Source organism: Lampetra fluviatilis, chromosome 5 (genome assembly GCF_964198595.1).
Source record: "Lampetra fluviatilis chromosome 5, kcLamFluv1.1, whole genome shotgun sequence".
NCBI lineage: Eukaryota > Metazoa > Chordata > Hyperoartia > Petromyzontiformes > Petromyzontidae > Lampetra > Lampetra fluviatilis.
Window position 1 is genome coordinate 15407948 of NC_136279.1, and position 26589 is coordinate 15434536.

Sequence of the window (26589 nt, forward strand, 5' to 3'; positions counted from 1 at the left end):
AATACGGCAGTTTATAAATTACATGCCATTTACTCACCACAAAGGGAGCTTTTAAATGCCCTATAAATGTTTTGAGCGGCTTATTTTAAGCGTATTTGTATAGGCCGACATGTAAATGCACTATAGCAGCAGCAGCAGCAACAGGGTTTTGGACTGAGCAAGGAACTGGACCAATATAAGTAGAAACAGGCACAGTGTGCAGGAGAAGTGTTGGTGGTTAGCGCGCTTCGTGTAGGTCTCCAACTGAATTCCTGGTTTCTGGGCTGGGCAGGGCGCAGTTCTGCCTGGGACACGAGTGGCTTCGGGGCAGAATGTTAATCTTATCGGTGCACAGGTTTTTCAATTAATGGGAAAATATGTCAAGCATGCAGCTCTTTGGTTAGTTTTTTGGTGTGCGTTGCACAAGATGACAAGTATGAAAACACGCAAACGCACTTGGCGGTTTCTGTCATGCCATTAGCGACGCCGTTGGTAGATTGTATCCAAACTGCCTATGCAGTGCGAGTGCGGCGCTTACGGTCTCCGTCGCCCATTTGTCAAATTCAAAAACAAACTTGTAAGATTTTTGTTCCACAAAAATACTGGAAGGTCATTTTGTATGTAAGCTAATTATATTGCAGCACGAGTGAGTGGATTCTGTGTTCACTATATTGCAACACTTTTGGTGAGCTTTGATGTTACCTCATAGGTGCAGTCAAGCTATATTATTCAGCTTTTGCTCAGCTACTGTTGGTCTTTATAATGGGTTTCCTTCAAAGCTTTGCACGTTCTTTTTATCCAGTTTGCTTGTTTCTAATGCAGGAATTTTATACATGTCTCTGGATTTAATTTTATTTTGATAGGTCTTAAATTATAAAAGAAAATGTAACCACAGTACTGTACTGTACTTGGAGCGGACAATACAATACTATACCACGTATTTTGGAAAATTAATAATGTTGGGTGTTGGAGTCATTGGATAGCACATTCCATGACAGGGTCCTGTAGGCGGTAAGTGAATAACAGTTAAGCGGAATATGTTGAGTGTAACTTGCTATTAGCCTTTGTGTCTTCACTCTTTTGGTTCCATATTTTAATTTTGATCCTTTTTTCCGCAATTTCACTTCTGCGGTGGGCGTCAGATCATGAGACAGATAATCCCTTTGGGAATCTCAGAGCGGTGGGCCTCCCCGTATGTTGTGTCCGGACATGGCCCAATGGGAGAGAGAGCTAATTTGTCAAGAAATTTCTCTAAAAAAAATCCTTCAAACTGCCTTTTCGTTCTGTGCGCAACAGCAGCGGCAGCGAACTCCTCCGCTACACACTGCGAAAGAAATAGCTTGTCACGTGACAGTCAAACCCTTATTTAATTCCCAGAGCTGGAATGCATCCAAATCAAGTGCATGTAATTGTCTTGTGTGCAAATGGGCTATCGGGCTGAGGCCATCAACTCGCTACACTTGAGAACCCGGTTTGATCACAGGCCGGCCAGATTCTCTCTCAGCGGTGCCAGCTCAGCACTGCTGACCTCTGAGCCACCTGGCCACCCCTAATTCAACTTATTTTTAACTTTCTCAGTTTCTCCGCGCACACTGTAGATTGCTATGCAGTGTCCACGGGCGGCAGCACTGGTTTTATTTCTGCTTGCGTCCAGTCCCACAAAAGCTGCGTTTTAATAATTTTAGTCGGATAAGTCTACAAGCAGCTTCATGTGAATATGCGAACGGTAAAAATTATATCACGACAAGTGCAAATAAAAAACATATCGCGTTACACGGGGGTAATTTTAGTTGTCCATTCAACATACAACATGCTCGGCGCAACGTATCTGTAACTCGTACAATTGCAGTGTGATCTTCTGCTGTCAGACGTCGGTTGAACACAATATTGTTCTCTCAGCAGGGTAATCAGAATCTTTATTTAAACCTGGAGAAATCCGATGAGCTATGAAGCTCTTCTTCACACGTCCAGTAATTGGACTGCAACCGCATCCTTTCCGCCAGTTGCATGGGTCTTCATGTGTAGTTCTGTTTTTATTGTATGTCTAACATATCTACGCATACACCCACTTTCCTGTGTTTAAACGCATGTACTTTAATTCCCTTTTTCCAGTTACATTTCTCATTTTAGCCGGGGTGGCGGTGTTGGCTCTGCAGGCCCGTTGTTGCAGCACTACAGAGGCAGCGAGTTTTGGTTGATTACACAAATGATGTGAAACTCTTTTTACCCGTAGGTGTCAAGTAGGTAGGTATGAAACTGAAACTCACCAGGAAAAGACTGTATGGCTAATGTGGACTCCACCTGTTTTGTCTGTATGGGATAAAGTGTTTCCCCCTCGCACACTTGGTCTTTCCTTGGTTGCTTCGGTTTCCTCCCACATAAAAACACTCGTGAATTGACCGATAACGTGTGTATGTTGAACTTCTTCTGCGTCGTACATAACCAACCGGAGCGGGAGAGCACGAGAAGAGGAGGGGAGCGCGATGAGAGGGCGGCGGTCTGGGCAGGGGCGAATTCACGGAGATCCCGATAATGGCGAGGGTGATCTTAATGGGGCGTACTCGGCATCGCATTGGGAAGCCAGTGGGGCGAGAGCCAGGATGGGGGCGCTTTTGTCTCATGAGTGTGGGCGTTTGGAGTTGGGAGGTGAGGCAATCGGGGAGGGCGCGCAGAGGAACGAGGCAGCCGCAGAAGTGAACGGGAGAGGTGTTTAGCGAGGCCTCCTGAGGTGGACACTACGCGCTGAGGGCCTGGTTCCCCCAAAGCCTCCGCCACCTTCACTCCCTGCCACTACTGCTGCTACTTCGGCTGCACAGTCCACTACCGCCTTGCTCTCTGATCTGACTGTCCACCACACGGTTTAAGCATCAACTGCTATTTGTGTTTAGTTTGTTGTCCTTCCCCCGCACCTCCGATTAGGACGGTTGGCTACGTACGGTGCGAAAGAAGTTCAGCATACATACATACATCATGGCTTCTGCGAGCAGCCATCGTGGCTGCTTGCGGGACTGCCATTACGTAGGTAATGGCAAGTGAGGCCACTTGTTGCCAGGGCTAATGGATGTTGCGTACAGAATCAGAATCTTTATTTCGACTGCAGGAATCTGTGAGCTATGAAGCTCTTTTTCACAGATGGTTCCCTCTGACCAATATAACGCGCGCGTGCGACAACCTGGTCATGATTCCCTGGCGTTGGCACATGGCCGAATACGCGCGCTCGCCATGACGGCTCGGTGGGGGGGGGGGGGGGGGGTTGACGAGACGAGCATATTGGGCTGCCCAACTCGCTGTCACGTTTACGGCCCGTGGCTCGCGCCCATACCTGCTCACCTTTGCCTGCGCATTCGACACATCTATGCGTGCATTCATCAAGTTGTGATGAGCATTCACGCGCTCATTATAGTACCCTTTTCAAATGCAATGTAAGCTGGAAAAAATACAACGTTCAATGTCACTTGTTTTGGCCAAACGTCCCAATGCTGAAAAATGACCTGCACGTTACTCAGAATGTTTACAAATTATGGTTTTGGCATTCGTAGAAATATGTTTTGATTCGCCCCATTTTTCAGGTTGTCTGGTTGCTGTTGTTTGTCGGTGTGCGTCACGTGACCGTTATTTTCTTGCAGCGTTGAAGAGTCCGGCTGCATTCCACGAGCAGCGGAAAAGCCTGGAGCGCGCAAGGGTGAGTTGTCTCCTCGCCTCCTTGTATTAGAACGCAGCAAATGGAGCAAAGGAAACTGTGCAAATGACACGGAATAAACAAGAAACGATGCAAACGAGATCGTTCAACTGAGGCGTGAGATACGATTCTTGATTCAAGTCTTGACACACAATCGCTAGCGGGGTGAATCTTAATATACCTGTGGTCATTATGATTGACCCATGTTTCCGAAATAAACAAGTGCACTGCGCTATGTACACAGTAGCCCGTGTTTGATACCCAGCCACAGCTAACGTCTGTGGCAAGTGATGTTCGAACTTGTCTTGTTCCCCCTTACTTCACCAGCCCACCCTGACCACTGTGGTGAAGTAAGGTTAAACAAGCCCCCATTTCCAGGGGTTGGCAAACCAAAATAACAAGAAGAAACATTTTTTTTATTCGGTATAAAAAATCCTCTATTTCAAGAGCCGCAATGCGTGTGAATGCAAGACGGTGGTCTTTAAGAGCAGCCTTTGAAGAGCCGCATGCGGCTGTGGAGCCACAAGTTGCCGGCCCCTGCCCATAACTAACAGAGGGTTGTGAATTATTTACCGTTATACCCGATGACGTTCGACTCGCGTTACTGAACGACATGTGACTCGTGTGTGTGTGTGTGTGTCACACAGACCGAGGACTACCTAAAGCACAAAATCCGAAGCAGGCCGGAGCGTGCCGAGCTGGTGAAGATGCACATTCTGGAAGGTGTGTGAGCTGCTGTTCGGGGGATCGTAATGTCGCCTGTCCTCCTGCGGCCGCCTGTGTTCGTTTACATGAAAAACAAAACAAGGCTGGGGTGGCATCTGATAAATTAAACACATCACGATCGATGTCATACACAAAATTAGTTGATGTAGTCACATCACGACTTGGCAGAGGGGATGGGATGCTGCTGCAGTGGGTCTCACACTGCGCCATGAGCCCAGCCATAGCCCAACGGCCTTAATAGGTTGCTCACTAACAGCACTTGCTCTAACACTTTGTTAAGGCTATATGGGAGATCATTGTCATTGCAGTAACCAATAATGAAACAAAGAAGCAAGAGGCAAGGCAGTGAATATTCTGTATTGTGTAGAATATCTATCATTCGTCTAGTAATATTTTTTGTACAAATTACAAATTGGGTATGCCACGTAGAATTTGATTGGTTTCCCCTTCAAATTAAATATTGTCTTGCTTAAGGATCTGGGTAGAAAAACAGGATTTTAGGTTTCTTTTTTTTCTTTCAATATGGAAAAGTTTATGAAACACCTTTAACCTTTCCACTGCTTATTGAGTGCACTCTGCAGCGAAATCTGGCTGGCTGAATACATTCCTTACATCAAACATAAACTAACATGAATGAAAAGCAGCACAATTTATTTAATAATAGCGTTGCGTATTTTAAGAGGGACATCATTACCGGCTTCACTGTGTGACCCGTTCATGTTTATGAAAGTGAGCGAGTGCTTTATAACTACTGAACGTATTCCCCGGTGCTCCTTTTTGCGAATCGAGGGCCTGCCTATTTAGCACAACGACGAGTCGCTATTGCAGTATCCCCTCGTTATTTGCGAGGGATAGGGTCCAGAGATGCTCGTGAAAAGCAAATTTTGCAGATATCGATATTGGCCTAACATAATGAATTACAATAAATAGAATAAATAAACTATTAAATACATACATGACAATTATCACAACAGAATTACTAATATAATGAGCCAAGAATGTGTGTGTGTCCCGTGCGTGACGTCACTCCACATGAGGCCCACCCCCTCGCGTGACATCACTCCACATGAGCGCCCCCCCTCATTAATATTCATGAGTGGGTGGATTTTTACACGAACGCAGAGGAAGGTCGAGCTAAATTAAATAATTTATTACGCAAAGTTGCTTCAAATATGACGTTTCTTTACAGAAAGTGACGGTAAAAAATAAATATACGCAGCACAGTGCTACATCCGTATGTGACGTCACTGCAAAAGTATTAAACGTAAATTATCTCATCACTTTCTCGCATTACATTGTCTCTCATCACTTTATCTCTCATTACTTTATCACTTTCTCTCTCTGTTGATGCAGTCATGTAGAGTTCCGGATAAGATTCACGGATAGCAAGTTTATGAATAACCAGGGAATACTGTACGATGACTATCGTTTGGGTCAGGCTACGCAATCTCTGGCCCGAGAGGCATGAGTGGTGAAGCGCTCGTGACGAGCTTTCGGTGCGGCTGGTCTCCTGTCGTGCGCAGATACCTCGGCCGAGCCTTCGCTGCAGGCCACGCAGATGAAGCTCAAGCGAGCGCGGCTCGCCGACGATCTCAACGAGAAGATCGCCCAGCGCCCGGGGCCCATGGAGCTGGTGGAAAAGAACATCCTCCCAGTGGACTCAACCCTCAAGGAGGCCATCAAAGGTCACTGCCGCTGCACATTTGCCATTGATCCTTTCCCGTTTCGAGACATCTGCGGGTTGCAGGGTGGGGTCCCGTTCACCGCTGAATCTCGGGACGCGCAAGCGGTTAGCGTTAATTTTATTCAGAGGCATAGCGCCGTTTTTAAAGACATACTCGCCATAGAGAACTGTAGCGACACAACCGCACTTTCATGATAGCTGGCGCCAAACTGTGCTACGCACCCTCCCGCTTGGGCTTATGGAAGCCACGGTATCAATAAAGTTATTTTATTTTTAACTTCCGATTTTGTTCCAATGACGTACGTGTGCGTACATGTACGTCATCGAAATGGAAAAGGGTAAATTACGCACAGCCCACGTGTGTATGTATGTGTGTGCGTGTGTGCGTGCTCTGTGCCAGTTGCTCATTTCCCAGTGCTAATTTGTCCCACGACCATCAGCCGTTGATATTGGGGGAGATCAACTCATGTACATCGAAATGCATTGAGCTTTATTATGTAAATATTAGGCACGATCTTGTTGTCGCATCAGCAATATTAGCAGCTGTTTTTGTTGTTTGCAGATTGCTGAGTATAGTTAAGCCATTGTTCTGTGACAACAGTCCCAAACCGCTGAAAGACCAGGACATTGCAAAACAGGAAAGTCTATCTTCCTGGTGTGAAATCCACATTGCCACAGATACATAATAATATATTTCAACAGATGTATATAGCGTCATCCATGAAAATTTGATCTGAAAATTACGTCGAATTCTGTACGTGTATATTTTTTGCTCTGTGATCCTATATTTTGCCAAATCCATTGAAGAGTGTTTTTGCATGTGGAAGGTGGAAAACGAGAGGACCCAGAGAAAAGGGGGTGCCACAGTGGTGAGATATTAACTCCCACGCCTGGTATACAGAACATTGGGGGTTTGTTCCTGACCCTGACGCCTCTATGTTTGGAGATTGAATGCTCTCACCGTAGTCGCGTGGATTTTTCTCCATGTCCTCCGGTTTTTACCTCCGCATTCAGAAACATGTGTTTAGGGTATTTCCCTGCTATAAATGTCCTTGATGAGCCACTTTGTTGACCTATCATTTGTGGCCAAGTCGCTTCTGAAAAAGAGCTGCATAGCTCAATGGGCCTTACCTGGTCAAATACATTTTTTTTTACTGTTTAGTTTGGTGCAGGGCCATGTAAGTATGGCAGAGTGCTGCTACATTTTGACGCAGCTCATGGAAAAAGAGCAATCGTCCACCGTGCTTAATCACTATTGTGGCCAGGTCACTTAAGAAAAAGAGCTTTCTAGCTCAATGGGTCTTACCTGGTAAAATGCAATTATTGTTTAGTTTAAAATAGAAAACCCATGAAAACCCATGCCTGTAGGGTGGGGGGCGGTGGGTAACACACAATCCCTGTACAGATGCAATATAGATGGGTGGATGGGAATTCGTCCACTTGCTGTAGTACTGCTCCTAGCAAACCAAAAGGTGGCAACCTCAATGCCCACTCGTAGAGGAGTTTCACGAATCTGCGTGTTGCACCATCTCTCACCTCCACAGTGCTGTGTCAGAGGCCACGTGCAGCATAGCCGCCAGTACCCAATACACGAGGGAAAATGAAGCAAACAAAGCTCGCACGTGCGGGTGACCTCTCAACGTGCACGTGTGCCCCATGCGCACCTCCGTTAATTGTGCGCTCATTGAGGGCACACCCCCATAATGTGCACGCTTCTCGTTATGTGGCAAGCATCGTACCTGATCTGCAATATGTTGTAGATGTGCAGGAGTTTGCTTCGCGCTTGCCCGATGTGCTCAGTGGTAGTGGGTGGGAGACATAAAGAGGGAATGAGTGCACCCTGTGCTTGGGAAGCATCCCTTGAGCAAGGGAGGAGTCGCGCGTGGTTATTTTTAGTGCAGGCATGTCCACACTGCATCACATAGGAACTCCATGCTGAAACTCCACACCATAGGTCTGCTTTAAATATATCTGCAAGCTCAACTGCTTTTGTGATGGGATTACCATCACTGCTTGTGACCCAATCACCCGGGATGCACCCGATGTCTTATCTCAGAAGCTAAGCAGGGTTCATCCTCGGATACTGCTTGGATGGGTGACCACCATGCACGCAAGGTTGTCACAGACTACATGAGGCTATGCTCCGCTGTGAGCAGCAGGGGCCAGTTCGACAAAATATTTTGTCGTGCTGCGCTTCTCTGCTCGGATATCGCACACAATGTGGTGGGAGGCCGCTATCCGGTAGTGAATTGACCAAAAGGGCTCTACGTGTACACGTACAAATCAATACGTCGTAGCGGTAGTAGCCGCAATATGAACCATAGTTTGAATTGCATCTCCGCATGGCAGTCGGTCAGGTGCAGTACCCAAAGACGTCGGACATCTTCTCGTACGCCGACGACGACAGCAGCGACGCGCCGTCCCCGGAGCAGCCGGCCTCGCAGGAGTCGCAAGCGTCCTCGGTGCCCTCTCCTCCGGAGCTCAAGCTCCCCGAGTCGCTGTCGCCCGTCGCCTCCGCGACCATACAAGTGAGCACGACGCTTGCATGGAGATACCCACACGCGCGCGTGCGCATGTGGGAAGCGGTCGAGGTGACGGCGGCGGCGATGGTGATGTTATTGCCGCCGTATTCCACGGTCACGACCGCCCCTCTTGAGTTAATTGGCACGCGCAACGATAGAAGTTGATTTCTGTATAAATCGCTGCGTTTGTTCACGTTGCGTCTTTATTCATTTGGCTGTGTAAAGGTGGGGATGGTATAACACACACGGACGATGTGTTGTACATCTCGCGGCGATCTGACCCAATACATAAAATTATGAATCAATCTTTAAGGTTTTCTAACTTCTAAAATGAAACACTTTAAACATATTTCTTGTACATTTTAACAAATTGTTCAACGGTTCGTCTGGTTAAGAATTACCAGAGTTCACTTTGGGTCGGGCTTGAACTTCATCAGTAAACTTTTTTTTTTGCATTTTAGCAGTCCTTGCTTTTTTTCTCCCCAATGTACACGTTATTAAATGTTCCGGCTAATGCACATTCCACTCGGCGACATGCAACATATAGTGCTTTTAATGATGACATTCATGAGTACTTTGATGGCTGTGAGGAAAATAAACTGGATCTGCAAGTAGAATATACTTTCCTTCAAGAAAATGTAAACACATAAATATAAACACACGCGTGTGAAGTGTTGTATACTTAAGCCAGGCAAATCTAAGTATGCGGGTATGTTTCTGAGCATGCCTGCTTCATGCCGACATTTAATTTAACTCGACAATTTAAATAAATGTATCCCGCCGATTAACCATGAAATACATTATCACCACACTTTAAACGTGCTTTTTTTTTTACAATTACATAGGTTAATGAAATCATCTGGACAGATGTCTATGCTTATTAAATATCAAGCGGTGTGGTAAATGGTAAAGTTTTTACGATAAAATTGAGTTGACAGGAAATAAACATTTTCCATTTAATGTTCTGGTTTTCATTTAATACAGCAGCAATGCTGCCAGTCGTAAACGTATGGCATGTGAACTTGTGGCATTTGTCAGATTATCTGACAAAGTTGCGTATATTTGATACTGTATATCTGCACATGCCCTTTTCTCCGGATTATATATATATAAAAAAAAGTTTTTCCCCTGTATTTTAAAGCAAAAGTTTGGGCTGCTTCTTGTAATCTGATAGCTATGAGTTTGTGAAACCAGCTTGGCATAACTTTATTAACACCTGGCACAAGGTTGGTGGGGATGGAAGTGCATCTTATAATACGGTAGTTGTGTTGTCTGAACCGGGACGTTGTTGAAGGATGAGTGGTCACCTCCCGTTGTATTCCTCTAGTACCTGCCACTGCTGCCAAGCTCAGTGGAGACATCAAAGCCCCCGGCCGCTGTCATGGCACCACAGCAGCTGCCGCCGCCGCCGCCACCTCCACCTCCGCCTCCACCTCCACCTCCGCTTCCTCCACCTGTACCCCAGCCAACAATCAACCACAACCAGTCGTCCCCTGGGCAGATGACCACTCCGAGCAAGTCCATGCCCACGCTCATTAAAGTAAGTACATTTCCATACGCGAGTCTTATTTGTGCATTGCATTTTTACGTTAAAATGTTTTATTCCGTGTCGCTGGTCCTAATGCCAAATGTGCCAAGTGTTCAACAATTTTGGTCCATCGCCTGCTGCCGAGTCTGCGTGTGAATCAGTGGTGCCACACGTTCAATAAGTAAAGATCACCATGTGCTGATACTTGCTCCATATGTCTCTCAATGGTGCCACGAGCTCAATACTTCGTCCCAAAAGCAATTGCTCAAAGACAAGCAGTGACCTTCCCACTGCCAGCAAAGTTGATTCTGTATTGTTTCACTCGTCATTGTAATGGTTCAACTTACATCATCAACAAAGGGGAGTGCAGGAAAATGTTGAACTGTACTATGCTGCAACATCTGTGCTTTCCCACCTTTACTGTCCCGCACCAGCAACGAACCCCAGGGTTAGCCAGGGCTGCACCAACAAGTCCCAGGGCATTCTCGGGGAGCCAAAGCTCTTGAATGGATCTCTGGGCATCTACGGGAGGGCGGGTGGCTGGCAGGGCCCATTCATCAAACTAGAATTCAACCCTCTCGTATTTGTTTCCATTTTAACATGTGCCGGTACTCTCTTGGCTGTAGCTGCACGCACTGAACGCCGCGGCCCTGTGTCTGCTTCCGTGTGCTTCACCCGCTCACCAGAACCAGGGCAAGCCGGGCTCTGACAGCAAGAGCCGCAAAAAGTCCAAAGATCCCAAGCCGAAGGTTCGCAAGCTCAAGTACCATCAGTACATCCCACCCGACCAGAAGCTGGAGAAGGCAGCGCCCCCCATGGACGTGGCGTACTCTCGCTTGCTGCAGCAACAGCAGCTCTTCTTACAGCTGCAGATCATGAGCCACCAGCAGCAGCAGCACTACAACTATCAAGCCATCCTGCCCGCCCCGCCAAAGTAAAACTCCGCTGCTCGCCACAGCTGTGACTGTTGGCGTGCAGGTTTTTGCAACCATTTAATATTTAATTATTATTATTTATATTGTAGTGGTTTTACCCATTTGTGGACAGGAGGAGATTTGGATTGGCTGAGCAGATTACCTGTTGATTTTTGTTTCTGTTATTGATTTATCCTGATTTTGTCACGATACCCGAATTTTAAGCTTTGTTTTTCAGTGACCGTGTGTTAATTTTTTTTTATGTTGGCCGGGCATAATGCAAGTCCTGATTGCACGAGTATCGTGTTTTACTCATGTCATATTCAGATGGTGTTTAAGGCATCTACAATTTGTGACCTGCCAAGTGTGACCCATAACCGACTTTTAAGTGCTATAAAAAAATAATGCAAAAGCAATGAGTCCCATTGTTGTTGTAGCTTCAAAGCTGCTGTTAGTTATACATGGTCTGATTTACGGTTGCTTGCCCTGACCTTTTGCGTGCTGTCAATCCACTTTGCTTCATGAGCCATGGGCATTGTTTGTCGGTCTGGAGTCAACTTATCCACAGACCCTTAAGTGTGGTGTGATCCTTTGCTCTAAAAGTAAAACTCGCGGACATTCTGTAGTATTATTTTCAACGTTAAGGAACACGGCTTGAGAATTTTAAGAAGAACTTTTAACTGCCCCGAAGTACTGTGCAGCAATGAAATTTGCCACGCACCCATGTTATATTTGCTGTTTATAATTGTGGGTTTAAATTAATAATTGTCAAGCTTATATTGAATAATCGTCCACTTGTGCGAAAAATAACTGCAAAACAGTAACATCATTCATATATTATTTACCATGGAATTGAAACAAAAACCATAACCATTTACTGGAAATAATCATTATAGTTTGTAAGCCAAAACTGAAACAGAATCATTTTTATGCACAAACAGTTTAGTTAGATTTGGCATTCCTCTCCTGAAGAAGATCTTGCATGATCGTTATCTTATTCGTATTATCATTTCCATCCGTTTGTCAATCTACTGCTGGATGAAGGCCTCCGCATACCATATTGGTCATGGGGATTGTTTAGCAATACTTCCCCACTCTGGCCAGTGCAGGTTGGTGAAGGGAGTAGTGGTGGAAGGGGGTGGTGGACAGCCCAGAACTAGTTCAGATATCACTATTTCCAACCATGGCTGGCAATCAACCTCAGGATCTCTTTGTTCACAGCACAGCGAATGAACCACTGTACTACAGCTTCCCCCAACACCTTCCCCCCCCCCCAACAGTTGACGCATCTCTTAGCCAATCAAAATCTCATTCCTGCCACGTCCACCTCCCTCGTTGCCAATGTTATTTTATTTTAGCAGGTAAGGCCCGCTGAGCTGTAAAGCTCTTCTTCAGAAGCGACCTGGCCACAAATGATAGCCCAATGAAGTGGCTTATCAAGTAGGAAATTATAGCAGCCAAACGCTCTAAACGCATGTTTCTAAATGTGGAGGGAGAAACCAAATAAAAATCCACGCCATCACAGGGAGAACATGCAAATTCTAAATGTATGTCAGGCGAGGTAGTTAACATCTCGCCACCGTGACGCCTGCAGGTGTGACGCGATGATGAACGGTTGCACGCTAGAGCAGAGAGGGCTGGGCAGCGGCATGAGCGGCTCCATTTCCTCGCTGTCCTCGATGCCATCCCTCTCGTCGGCTCCTCCTCGTCACACGCCCAGCCCGGCGCCACCACAGCCGGCAAAACCCGGCCTTCTGCCATCCAACCTGGAAGAGCTCAAGGTGATTTGCTGCTTTCATCCGGAGCCATGGTGCTTTTACATTCTCCGTCCAAATGAGAACCCAGAATGGCCCTCGAGCCATATCGCATTTCACAACAGATATCGCACCGAGTTTTTTATTTTGACTCCAACTCCTCGTGCCATTGAGTAGATATATTAACACGAGTGTGAAAAGTGGCATACTCTGTTGAGCAAAGCTGATGTTTTTATACCCATTGTTGCTAGAGCCATACCACATGTCATCCACCAAAATAATTACGAATGATTCTGGGGGGGAAAAGGATAGTATATTTGTATAATTGGGTAAAAGACATTTCAACCACTGATAATTACAAGTTATAATGGATGCATTCTATTTACTAATAGGTAATTTTCCAGCTGTGTTGCAATTTGGTTCGAGATTACAAACGTAGTTGCCCAACTATGCTCCCTTAATTCTCTGCATGTATATATACCTGAACTTCACTGAAGCGCACGAACAGTAACCAGCGTTCAGTTGGGAACAGCTTCTTGGTAAAATTCATGCATACTCCCCTCCACATTAGGTGTCGGAGCTACGGCAGGAGCTGAAATCCCGAGGGCTGCCCGTTTCTGGCACCAAGCCTACGCTGGTGGAGCGCTTGAGGCCCTTCCAGGACCCGAACTACATCGCTCCGTCCACGTCTGGCTCGTCCGGCATCCCCGCAGTCGTGACGCTGTCCAGCATGGCAGGGGACGGCCTCTCGCAGGGCTTCCTCAGCAGCGCCACCGTCGCCACCTCCCCTGCGACCAACAGCAGCCGCAGTGGCCTCAGTGGCGGCAGCAGCAGTGGCGGCAGTGCCGGCTTCTCGCCAGAGCTAATGGGCGCGGGGGGGAATTACTGCGGCGGCAGCGGAAGCACGCCACCCATCTCTCCGGCCGTCTCCGAGCAGAGCCTGATGAGCACAGACTTCGGCAGCTTTGCAGACCCTTTCTCCGACTACCCAATGTCTCCGCAGGCGGCAAACAGCATGGCCTCGTCGCTGCATCTGTGCTCTCCGCCTCTGATCGCCAAGACTGAAATGGACGAAGATGGCGGCGCGATGACTGCCAGTGGTTTTGGCGGTGGGGAAAAGGAAGGAGGAGGGGGGCAGGCCATCGCCTCCAGCAATGCATCCATCTTAGCTTCTGCTGTCAAGGTGGACGTGGATGAAAAGGACAAGATGCTGCTGGAAAAGCAGCGCAAGATCGAAGAGCTGACGCGGATGATAGAGCAGGAGCAGCGGCAGCTAGAGGAGATCCGCATGCAGATCGAGCGGGAGAAGCATACTACTCAGCCCAGCTCTGCAGCACCCGGCTCGGCCTCACATAATTTTTGTGATGGTGGTCACAACACTAACTCCTCCACAAAGCATCTTGATACAGCTGGGCTCCAGGGTCATGGATGTAACACGGCAAAACAAAAGCTATCGCACATCGCTGCACCCCCGATGATTCACCTGCAGCCTCAACAGTCCAGTCCCGGAAAGGGGCAGCAGCAGCAACAACAACAACAGCAGCAGCATCAGCAGCAGCATCAGAAGCAGCAGCAGCAGATTTTTGCGATAAAACAAGAGACACCATTTATGAGCTGCGCGCAGTTTGGATCGTGCAGCAATGGGCAGCAGTTGACTCACAGTCACAGTGACTCCGCCCTCTCTTCTTCACCCAAAAATATGCTGCTGAGCCACACGGCCCCTCCGTACAAAACTCTGGAGATGCTGCAGCACAACCAGATTCAGAGCGGCCACATGCAGCGCAGCCAGGTGCACGGCAGCCCCCAGCACGGCCCGGCGGGGCTGTCCCTCGGAATGGCCGGCGCCGCCCAGGCGAGCGGCGACTCCTCCCCCTCCCACACGCAACAGAGGGAGCTCTCGGCCTCCCCGTCCAAGCCTTGCATGTTGACTGCTGGTGAAGTTCATGTGCAGGTTGGTAGGGTGGTGGTGCTTCAGCACGCAGAGCGGGCCCAGCTGCGGCTGCTCTGGGGGGTGGGCAGTAGAGGTGTTGTGTGAGGGCAGGGGGGGGGGCACCATAACAGTGGCATGCCGCTCACTGCGAAGGGGTTGGCAACCTGTGGCTCCGGAGCCGCATGAGTCTCGTATTCACGTGCACTGTGGCTCTTGAAATCTAGATTATTATTATTATTTTTACCGCATTCAGAAAAAAATTCTCTTTTTGTTCTTTTTGTTGCCGACCCCTGGCCTAGGAGAGTGAAGTTTGGAGGGGGGGCAAAGGAACGTTTGATGGTGTGGGGCCCACACCATCAAACGTTTTTATTGGTGCCACGGTGGCGAGGTGTTAAATACCTCGTCTGGTATACAGGAGGTCGTGGGTTCCATCCCAACCGTTGACGCCTGTATATTTGGAGTTTGCATGTTCTCCCAGTGGTCGCGTGGATTTATATCCGGGTCCTCTGGTTTTTCCCTCCACATTTAGAAACATGTGTTTTGAGTATTTTGGTGCAATAAAGTTCCACGTGATAAGCCACTAAGTTGAGATATCATTTGTGGCCAGGTCGCTTCTGGAAAAAGCTATTCAGCTCAGTGGGCCTTACCTGGTAAAATAGCAAAATGGTTAAAAAAGGTTTAAATCAGGTTTACCCAGGCTATCCTAAAATGGTCATGATATTTTCCATAATGTAGAGCATTTTGGGTCAGGCTGTCTTTGTTTATTTATTTATAGATATATTATATGTGCTGCTTGTTTAGGGTACTTTTAACTTGAAAAGATATGAATTGGACCTCTGATCCTATCTTGTTTCGCCTACAGAATAATGGGTTTAAGTGGACATCAAACCGAATAATGTACAGCCTGTTAAACGGGAGACTGTAAAATAGCACTGAGATTTTAATCTTTATTTCAATGAATGCCTTTATTAAACCTAAAGTTTTATGAAAATCCTTGCAGTAACTCGAGCAAGTGCTGTGTTATGCCATGTAGGGCAACTTGTCGGAGGGCGGTGATGAGATTTAGTCTAGGTTACACACGAGTGTAGATCATGTGCACTCAAGAGGTTTTTTTTATGATCTTAAGCCACTTTACCAACAACATTACACTCATCAGCTTGTCAGCGGGTGGTGAAATAGGGCAGACATTATTTTGAAAAATTGAACTAACAGACGGATGGACTTACCAATTCAAAAGGGCCTTCTGTTAAACCGCTACAAACGTATCAATAACGTTACTGAATGCTGAAGTAAGGCTGACGAATGATTCTAACATTGCTGGAATGTCTGAATTGCCCAAGTTCAATTATTTCTCTCGTCCTGTCGCAAACCCTTAAGCAGATGGCCGATGGCTTCACACACGGCCACATGGCAGGACAAGCCCAGGGCCATCCTGGAGCAGCTGGCACACAGGGCATGGCTCACAAGGCAGCCAGCCCACAGGACGGACTGCTTTTCCACTCCCCCTCCAGTCGCCAGCACCAGTCCAAGGTAACGAGCAGCAGCAGCAGCAGCTCATTAAGGCCCACCGTAGACGTTTATTTCGCCAGGGGATTGAAATCAACCCTGTCAAGATGCATGGCCTTACTCGTAACTGTGTCCTGGGTTAAATCATAAGTTTGATCGCTTTAAACAAACAATTATGCGGCTGTGTGTTAAGTGTCCTTTAATGGACATTGCCCTTTTGTGGACGATTTGTTTTAAAAGACTTCACAATAATGCTGTTTCATTTGTTCTCACAAAAGTGTTGTTCCTTCTACCTAGCATTAAGTGACATCGATGACGCAACCTGTCACAGCAGCAAAGTTGATTTGATCTTATACGAACTTAACTAAAACTATAAACTGTTTATATATTTAACCAGGCCCACTGAGCTCTATAGCGCTTTTTCAGAAGCGACCTGGCCACAAATGATAGCTCAACGAAGTGGCTTATTACGTGCAAATGTATAGCAATTAAATACTCTAAATGCCTTTTTTTCAATATGGTGGGAAAAACCGGAGGACCCGGAGAAAAATCCACGCGACCATGGGGAGAACATGCAAACTCCAAATCTACAGGCGTCACGGTCGAGATCGAACCGACGACCTCCTGTATATCAGGCGATATAGATTTTTTATAGCACTTTATTACAAGGCGTTTTACGACAATTAAAAACGTGTACACAAGACGATGGTGGTTGAGTGAATGAGTGGGGTTATTAAAAGTGGTGGTATAGCTATGGTGATGGGAGAACAGGTGGGAGTGGTTAAGGAGAAGTTGGGGTTGGTCAGAGTAGCTTGTTGCGCAAAGCCAATCTCGCTCCCAAACTCGTGGGAAGAGCAAAGGGCTTGTGTTGGACTTTGTGTTTCAATAACAGTGTCTACAACAGGGTGGGGTCGCAGGTGGGGGAGAAACGAGTACAATGTGCTTGCAGTGCATCTCATGTTATTGTGCCAAGTCAGAGCATCTTCAAGCTCAAATGGGCATCATGGCATGAGCCATCTCCATGATCAGCTGCAGCAGTGCTGATGGCAGGGCCCGTTGTCTCCCTGCCGTGACAACTCACGTTGCCAGCTTTCACTAAATGCCTGAACGTACTGAATCGTGAATGTGAAACAAATGTTTTTTACTTAATTTGATGCTTGAGTTGAACATGAGCGAGCAGTCACTCATGAAAGATAAACCTTTTCTTCTCTTCTGGAGATACTCGTTCTTACACGTTGGCTTTAGATGATCTGATACTATGGTAATGAGCAGCCAACCCTGCTGCATAAAAAAAAATGAAGAGAAAAAGTCGCTCCAGTCCCTTACAATGAATTGTTATCTTCCAGAATGCATTGTACATACAGCATGCATTTGCTGACTGTTGACAGTTGGCCTGCGAATGTCGTATGGCATTTAAACTCTTATTGTGAAAGAGTGAAAGAAAACGCAGCGAGAATGAAAATGTGGCTTCTGTGGTCATCCGATTTGAATTTGTCACAACCGATGGCAGTCATGTTGCCAATCGTGGTAAAATGATTATCATAATTGCCCTAACATTTTTACACAAATTCGTCACTATGTTTCATCATCACGTTTGTGTCCTTGCTGTAAACCAATGTGTTCGTTTTTCCTATGCACCCTATGCACATTTGCCATTCAAAATTCTCCCTTTTTAATCTGACCTTCAAATCCATTCCTTCACATCTTCGTCTCCTTCTTGGCCTCATTCTACTCCTCCGTCCCTTCTCCTTACCCCTGTCCTATCACTTATTCCTTCGTCATCCTCCCTTGTCCCCTCTCCTACACATGCCTCATTCGTTGTCACCTCATACCTCTCTATTCAATCTTCATGTTCCCAATTTTGTAAAACGCTTTCACCCTGCAAATGCTCCTGCCCTTCACTCTTGACTCTCCCTCTGCCGTACTCTTTCCACTGCTTCCCGCTGCCCAGGTCCTAAAGCACACTCTGCCCATGTTCACACCAACCTCCATGGCGGGCTCACTCTTCTCATGCCCAACTGCGCCGCCTTCCCTGCAGCCGTTCTTTACCGTGGATGGAAAACGGCCGGGCTGCTTGGCCAATGGGACAATGTCGGCAAAGGTAGGCTCCTCGCGTCACACTTTCATTATTATTATGTTGTTGTCATCACACTTTGGGTTTCCCAGGAATGCCTCTGTGAGTCTCAAGAGTCCTTTTCAAGAGGGTCAATATTTGTGGACAACGTTGCCGTGTGTAATCCTAATTGATGAATTTGCAGGTACATTTTCAGCATTGGGATATTTTGCCAATATCGGTTACATTGTATGTTTTCTTTTTTTTACCATGGGGAGGCAATCAGAGAACCCATGCAGAACAGGAGGAAGAACATACAAAGTCCACACAGAAAACCACCCAAGTCGACAATCGAACCCGGACACTGCATGCTGTGCGGCACTAGCATTACCCCTGCACCAGCCTGCTTCACTTCCACAGCTCCTGTGTAATCAGAGCCGCATGTCATTTTGATGAACGTGCCGAAACATCCAACAGTGGTGGTTGCGCACCCCTTTAGTGAAGGCTTGAGAGGTGGGCCCTGGGGTTATGTTGCTGTGGGACTCCCCAGCCCACTGGGCTCTGATGTGGTTCCAGAGATGGCAGTACAGCAGTTGGGTTGATTGACGTCACGCATACATGCATCACTCGTAGTCAGCGAAGGACCGTTGCGCGAAACGTGTGACCTCTTGCGATAGCATTGGCATAAATTGCTCTTGCTGCCATACCAATTTTTTAAATCCTTTATATTAAGTTAACTTTCTTGCTTGCTTGCGCGCTTATGACCGTGCAAATATTTCGGTCGTTTTTTAACCCACTTCCCGTGATCCAATCTAGCTGACATTTTTTGCACACAGACTCGTTCTGCGTGACAATTTATTTTCGTGAAAATTTTTTTCCTAAATTTTCAACATTTTAGGAAAAAAAAAATTATATTTAATTACCAACTGCTTAATGGTGGCAGGCAATCATCTGACCCATAGGTGGCAGCCATCTCAAGCCAGAGGACGAGAGGACTCTAGCCGCCACGCATATAAAGGATTTATAGTGAAAAACTTTGTTTTTACGGGTTCATTTTTTGATCCACATATTACGGGGGCAACCACGTGGGACAACCACGTGGGACAACCACGTGGGATAACCACGTGGGACAACCACGTGGGACAACCACGTGGGACAACCACGTGGGACAACCACGTGGGACAACCACGTGGGACAACCACGTGGGACAACCACGTGGGACAACCACGGGTGCGGCACCATTCCTTCCAGAGTCGCAGCCCACTTCGAATGTCAACTGCCAACTGAAGTGCGCAATTTGCTGGAGTTTGCGCATCAAGACGGGCGATGTGTCCAAAAAATGACAGGCGTCTCACTCGAACTAAGCTCTCAATCACTAGAAGGCTGGTTTGCAGATGCAATGGTGACAATTCTGACGAAGTTGAACCATCGGATGCCAAGAAGGCATCTTTGGCATCGCGTGTGGAAGGACTGCAGCCGATCCAAATCAGCTTAAAGCAATGTCCAGGCCTCCGCACCATACAGCAAAACTGACAAAGCACAGCACTGGTACACTCTCAATTTGGTGCCCAGGCTTAACCGTTTCTGGGATCAAATGCAGGTTAGACCATTCATTATTCCTGAAGCCAGGCCAATTTGTTGCATGACATCAGGTTACACACTTGTGCAGATTTTGTTTGTTTTCTGTTGTGTTGGCCTCTTGTTTCTGCTGAGAATTAATGTTTCCCTCCCACGTGAAAAACCTTTATTTAAACAACTGGTGAAATATCGTGAAGGAGGAACCTCCTTAAAACATGTTGAGACTTAGGATGTCCTTAATTACTAAAGCACTGTTTAAAAAAAAAACTTAAAATAGGTTATCTTCCGTACGTGAATATTCTGATGAGATAATAGCATCCATGTATGTGCATTAATTACACTTGGGAAAATATACTTTGCCATTTGTTAAAATTAATCATCAGCTTGATGAAAACTTGAAAAGATTACAGCTAATGTCTTAGATTTTGCTATCCTTGTGTGTACACATCAAATCCCTGTATTTGTTCTTCTCTTCACTGTCTTCTCCTCAGTGAAACCTTAGTTTTACATAATGACAACAATTTTAATGTAAATGTTGCATTGATGATATACGCATTTGTGTTTTCAAATGCCCCATCGTCACCATCTGCTTTGTGTCCTCTACATAAAAATTCCATCCCCTTTGTGGATTGGTTACATTTCTTCAAATCAATAACGTATTTTCTACTTTCGGCCAATAAGTCTGCCATTTGTAAAGATTCCATTACCTCTATGCTGCCCTTAAATTCCAGTGTCAATTTTGCCCAGAATATCTCTCATTGCTGCAACCTAGACAATCCAGAATGCTGCTGCCAGACACCGTTGTGTGTATTTGCACACGCGTCTTCCCGCACGCTGGCTCCACCACATCTGCCTTTTGTTACTATCCCTCCACTGGCTTCCCGTCCAATTCTGGATCAACTCTAAATAGTTTTCTCTCTCCATCAAGATCCTCTGCCCACCTCTTTGCCCGAGTCACATCTCCTGCTTCTTCGCTGTGTTCTCTCTTTCTTCCTGCCATCGCATTACCCCTCTAAATCATTACCCTCTGTCTTTTCGAAAACATTCTCTTGAGCATTTTTGTTTCTGAAATCCCAGCCCTCACCACCTCCCTCAACCATCCTGTATTCTTCCTCTGTACGGAATATAAAAACTACACTGGCATTTGTGTTCTCTGTCAATATAGATTACGTTGATAAAAGTAATTGTACATTCCTATTTTTTGGACCGCCGTGCTACACTTATCACATCGCCAATGGTCCTGAGCCAGTGGTGGAAATGTAATCATTTCAATTATTTGTAGCTCATTGTCATTCCACCACTGGATTAAGGCCTCCTCCTTGCCTTATCGGTCATGGGGGTTGTTTGACCATACTTCACTACGCTGATCATTGCAGGTTAGCGAATAGGGGGCCCAGAACTGGTTCAGAAATCTCTCACCACTGGTGGTAACCGTGGTCATTAATCAAACTCAGGTCACCAGTTTTATAACGCAGCATGCTAATTACTACACCACCACTCCCCTCGGTGGAAATGTAATACTTGGTTAAATGTGGTACGTGCATCATGCCCAGGGGGCCCAGCCCTGTCGTCGTTTTCCCACGGTGGGGGCCAGCCTCTTCACAGGACAGGCACTTGACATGACAGTGGTGCACAAGCACAAATAACACAAAGCCTGGCTCGTTCCTCTCAGTCAATAACGTTGCCTTAAAATGAAAGGTATCTTCTTGGTTCTTTCGGTAAAGTCACGTTTATTTTTATTATTTTATTACTTCCCTTCTACGTGACTTTACCGAAAGAACCAAGAAGATGAATCCCTGCAGTCACGAAAGCTTTAAATCGAAATGAAAGGTATGTAATGGGCGACGTTTCGGGCTATGGCCCATCGTCACCTATCATATATTTTTTAAGGCAGTGTTATTGATGAATGTGAGATTTATCCACTTAACTATGGGGATCTGTGCATCAGGCTCCGTGGAGGGCCAGTGGCTGTTCTCGTGTGTAAACACAGTCGCTTCACTCTCTAGAAACATTTTGCCGTGGAGGGCGACTGTCCTGGATGTATTCCGCCACGGTAGTAAGCTGCTGTCTCTCTTTGCAGTCGATCTCGGTGCCGGATTCGCTGCACCAAGCCGGCTTCCACATGCACCACGACCACATGTTCTCTCCGATGGCGCCAACCACGGCTTCTAAACACCGGCAGCCTCCGTCGTACGCGGACGCGGTTCTTCAGGCCAAGAACCAGCATCACCAGCAACATGTGAGTTATGCACCTGACTGGCATCCAGTAAGTTACATAACCATCATGGATGGAGAAACGTTCGTGTAATCTCAACGTTTGTGTATCCGGACAGAGACATTAACATGACTGTGAATGTGTATAAATCTGGGTTGAGCGGTGTAGTGCAGTGGCTCGCACACTTTGCTGAGAGCCCAGATATTCGAGTCCAATTCCTGACCACGATCCTGGTCCTACCCCCAACCCCTTCAACAACTTGTACCGACCAGTGTGGTGAAGTATGTTCAATCAGCCCTCTTGGCATGGAAAGGGTTTCATGCAGCAGTGGATTGACAGGGCTGCTGTAAGAGTAAACATTTACAGAAATGCATCCTATGCATATGAAGTGCGATAGTGACCCAATCCTCCCCCCCCCCCCGTAACCACTTGCTGTGTCGCAATCGTGAATGTGGATCTCGGATCTGTCAATTCAGCCGTCTCCAGATGCACGATGATCTCCACCATCTGCGGGAAGACGTGTCATCTTCGTACCTGAGGGATTGCCTACACATTTTCCATTCCTCTTCTCTCGTTTAGGTTTTAATTCGTCCTCAATCAGCCATTGACACAAAACCTTCACCTGCACTTGGACTATGTTAGGTGGTTCTGAAGTCACGCGTTCAGTTGTTTTTGATGTGATGACAATTTATTTTGTGATGGCAAGATCTGTGAACAGGACGATAAATCATTGTCTTTGTAGATGTGATGTCTTCTTGCTTTGTCCACCAACAGCCAGCTCTGAGGCCCTTTTTGTCATATAGCAGTAATATTGCACATTCGGGGGCTGGCATTCGTAGTTCTGAGTGTATATCCATATTCGGTTTGACACGTAGGCTTCCGTGACCAATATTATATGTTTTGGTCGAGATCGCCTAAATATTCATATTTCTTTGCAGAGCTCTCGGAGTCAGCAGATGGATGAAGTTTTGGACCTCCTCATTGAGAATGGAGGTGAGTACCTTGCCCACAAGTCGCTTCAAAGTTGTAGGCCATTGTGTGCCAGCGTCATCGTCCAAATTTGGCAAATATGAAATATTACTTGCAAAGCACTCAACTGGGATTGCACGCAGGTAAGGCCCACTGAACTATATAGCTCTTTTTCAGAAACAACTTGCCCACAAATGATAGCTCAATGAAGCGGCTTATCGTATGAAAATGTATAGCAGCCAAATAATTTTAAAGTATGTCTCTAAATGTGGGAGGAAAAACCGGAGGACCCGGAGAAAAATCCACGCAACCACAAGGAGAGAGACATGCAAACTCTAAATATACAGATGTCAGGGTCAAGATTGAACCCACGACCTCCTGCATACCTGGCGTTGGAGTTAACATTTCGCCACCGCGGCGCCTACAGCAACATGACCCCCCCCCCTCTGTGAAACTACTTCAGACTGTGCTTGCGAAACAGTGCTCTCCTATGGCGTGAATACCAGTCGCAACGTATGATTACCACTAAGGCGCGGTGCATTGTCCACTCAAATCACCCCTGTGGTGGATGATAAAACACAGTTGGGCTGAAGTGTTTGAATGGATTTTTCATTGACAATATTAGTTACATGGCAGCCCAATGACACTTAACCTCTACTCTTCATAAGGATCATTGCCCAAACAGTAATGGGTATTACTTGAAATGTCAGCCCACTTTTTTGTGTTCATGACAAGGCAGTGTGATAGTGAGCTCTCCGCATTGTATTTACCAGCAAGTGCTTCCAGTGTGAATTTGAAGGTTTTACGGAATAACTTTGTTGTTGTTGTTTGCTGTTTCATGCCATTCTTCTTAACTGCAACTTTTACCCAATTTTCAGGGTTAAACATACGTTGATCTGACCGTTACTGTTCTGTATATATAACTTGACGTTAACTCTGGCATTTGTACTCAGTTCTGCCAGGCGTTGTCGTGTCCTGTAAACCAGTCCTCTGTGTAAGCGGAGTTGGTGAATCGTGTTCAACATCAGTATGGTTGTGGTACACTCACCTGAAGAGATATGCAGAGATCCCTACACAACGGTTCACCAAATACATTGTATTACTTTTAATGGTTTTGATTGTTAGCCAACTTGTGTGACGGTACCCATATTTGTTGGTGAATGCTAAATGCGGTTTTTTTATCTGCAGAGATGCCAGCTCATGCCAAGGAAGATCCTCCTCCCACTCCAAAGTTAGGCTCCTCCGGGACATCGATTTCGGCCATGAGTATCGCAAATTGCTCCCAGTCACCGTCCGAGCACAACACTCACCACACGCACGGCGCCACCAGCGCCAGCAGAGACAGAGACCGAGAGAGCGACAAGCAACTGGAGGACCTCCTGTCGCAGCCCGACACGTCCTCCAGCCTCTTCAAGATGGACTCGGACGGGGAACTCGACCCCTTTCCCATGCTGGAGGACTTCCCGACTGCAGACGCCACCACGGGGGGCCTGGGCCCGCCCACGGGCATCCTCGAGTCGCTGGACACGCCGCTGTCACCCATGGACACGGGCCACGCCGTGCTGTCGCTGGGCGAGGAAGGGCTGGACATGGAGTGGGCCGAGCTGACCATGCCGGACTCCAACTCAGGTCTTACCCCGCTAGGAGTCAATTCGCCCAGCCTCTTTTCTACAGACTTCTTGGATAGCGCAGACCTAAGCCTGAATACGCCATCCGACTTAATATTCTGAAGGTCGCCCAACACCCCACACCCAAATTTAAGCATTTTTGATGGTCGGGCTCTTGAACTTTGGTCGAAAACTGCACACGTAGCTCTAAAGCCAACCGCAATCAACTCATTCATTCGTAAGTGCTGAGAAATCATTGGTGTTGTCCGCAACTCCACAGACATCAGTCCTGTGCCTGCTACTGCTGCTGCATGTGTTCACTGCGATGATGGAAAGCGGTCATGGTATCTATGACCACTATTCCTGATGCATGCCTATAGTTCTCCAGCCGGGCCAGCTGCGATAGAGACCACACATCGCTCCCTCGGGGTAATTAAAATTTGCATCACGCACACTTCCAGTTTCTATTGTTATGTAAATATTAACCAAATATACTCGATTTCAACAACTGCATTTTTTTTACATTATGTATTGAATGTTAAGATATACTTATTAAAATATTTACCGATTTCATTCATCAATGTCTATGGACAGGGTAAAGGACAAAGTTCAATCAGTGATGATGATGGTGGTGGTGGTGGGAAATGTAAAAGTGTAGAGCTGGGCATGGAGGGGGGCATTAATTATTGTTTCTTTTAAGTTGCTTACCGCACAATTTAGTTTAGTGCTGTTCATTAAAAGAATGCCATAGGTACCGAACAATCTGGCTGTAAACACGTTGTTTCGCTCGGTGTTTGGACTGTTCAGGATTGTGTCATTTTTAAAGCAGTCTCCTTGCTTCATGAGCTGGTGGGGGCTGCCGTGAGCAGCTCTCTCCGCCTCCAGCTCCCACTTGTGAAGGCAACGCTGAATGTAGTTTCCCAGAACCCATCTCACCCCATTAGACAAGAAGCTGCTGCGTCTGTGAACTCGAGCTCCTTGTGAACAGCCTCGGTGGAACTGCGATGCCGTGAGATCTTTCACTTCATCGTCACCCGGTAGCGCCTCATTGCAGTCAACGTAAATCCACCGAAACACCAAAAGTGCAGAAATTATGTTTCGTTGAAACGCCGCAGATGTTGGAATAAATCAAGCTGTGAAGCAAGGAGTTGTATTTAAATTAAGATCCGATTTTGATATACTTCAAAAAAATGTATACGCTGTGGTAATGTTAAGCATTCATGAGATACTACCATGCTGTAATCGTTAGTACAGCTGTACTTGCAAAACCAAATTGAATGTCAAGGGATTTGTGTGCAGGCTTTTGGCGACCCCTGCTGAGACCATCAACTACAGCTTGAGAGCCTGCTGTAATCACGTGAGGTTGAAAACTGGATTCAACACCTGTGGTGCAAACTCAGTGCTCTGACCTCTGAACCATGAGGGTCACCTCCTGCTAAGCATTACTTTCTGGATATCAATATTGACTGGTGCTTGCTTCATAAAGGACCACACCCATTGGTGGAGCTGGACATGTAATAATATGCGTGACCTGTCTGTACAAGTGTTGGTTTCCTTACTGATGAATAGAGCAGTTTTGTATTGATGAGCGCTTCACGGAGAGACTTCTACTTTAACGAGCACACTGTCACAGTGTGCTGCGAAATCACGTGGCAGTTCCTTCGCCTTTCATCCCATTGCCGTCACGAGCTCACGAGCGATTTTTATTTTTTGAACCTTGTAACTGGATTTGTAAGATGTTGACAACGGAGTAATAGGTGTAGGAAAGTGCTGTACGTTTTGTTTTTTGTTCAATTCATTTGTTAGAGATATACTTTAGAACACTCAGTAAATGTACAGAATGATAAAAAAAAATCTTTTTTTTATATATATATTTGTATTGCATTTAATATGCCATCTTGGTTTCATGTAGTTGCTGGTAGTGATAATATTGTGCAGCTGGTTA

At 46.5% G+C, this 26589-nt stretch overlaps 1 protein-coding gene across 4 annotated transcripts in view; it reads left to right on the forward strand.

Annotated features, from left to right (window-relative positions):
• LOC144932645 (myocardin-related transcription factor B-like) overlaps positions 1-25406 on the forward strand; it is a 75179-nt gene extending 49773 nt beyond the window's left edge. For 3 of the 4 annotated variants that reach the window (XM_078856911.1, XM_078856913.1, XM_078856914.1), the window contains 13 exons: positions 3606-3661; positions 4306-4381; positions 5908-6069; positions 8418-8596; positions 9918-10130; positions 10805-11052; positions 12627-12813; positions 13358-14737; positions 16094-16246; positions 18174-18323; positions 21934-22092; positions 23007-23061; positions 24226-25406. In XM_078856911.1, the coding sequence (XP_078713037.1) occupies positions 3606-3661; positions 4306-4381; positions 5908-6069; positions 8418-8596; positions 9918-10130; positions 10805-11052; positions 12627-12813; positions 13358-14737; positions 16094-16246; positions 18174-18323; positions 21934-22092; positions 23007-23061; positions 24226-24767 (3560 nt within the window). In that variant the 3' untranslated portion in view covers positions 24768-25406. The remainder of the gene's footprint in view (positions 1-3605; positions 3662-4305; positions 4382-5907; positions 6070-8417; positions 8597-9917; positions 10131-10804; positions 11053-12626; positions 12814-13357; positions 14738-16093; positions 16247-18173; positions 18324-21933; positions 22093-23006; positions 23062-24225) is intronic. The other variant, XM_078856910.1, reaches the window with a different exon arrangement.
• The last annotated feature ends 1183 nt before the right edge of the window (positions 25407-26589 follow it).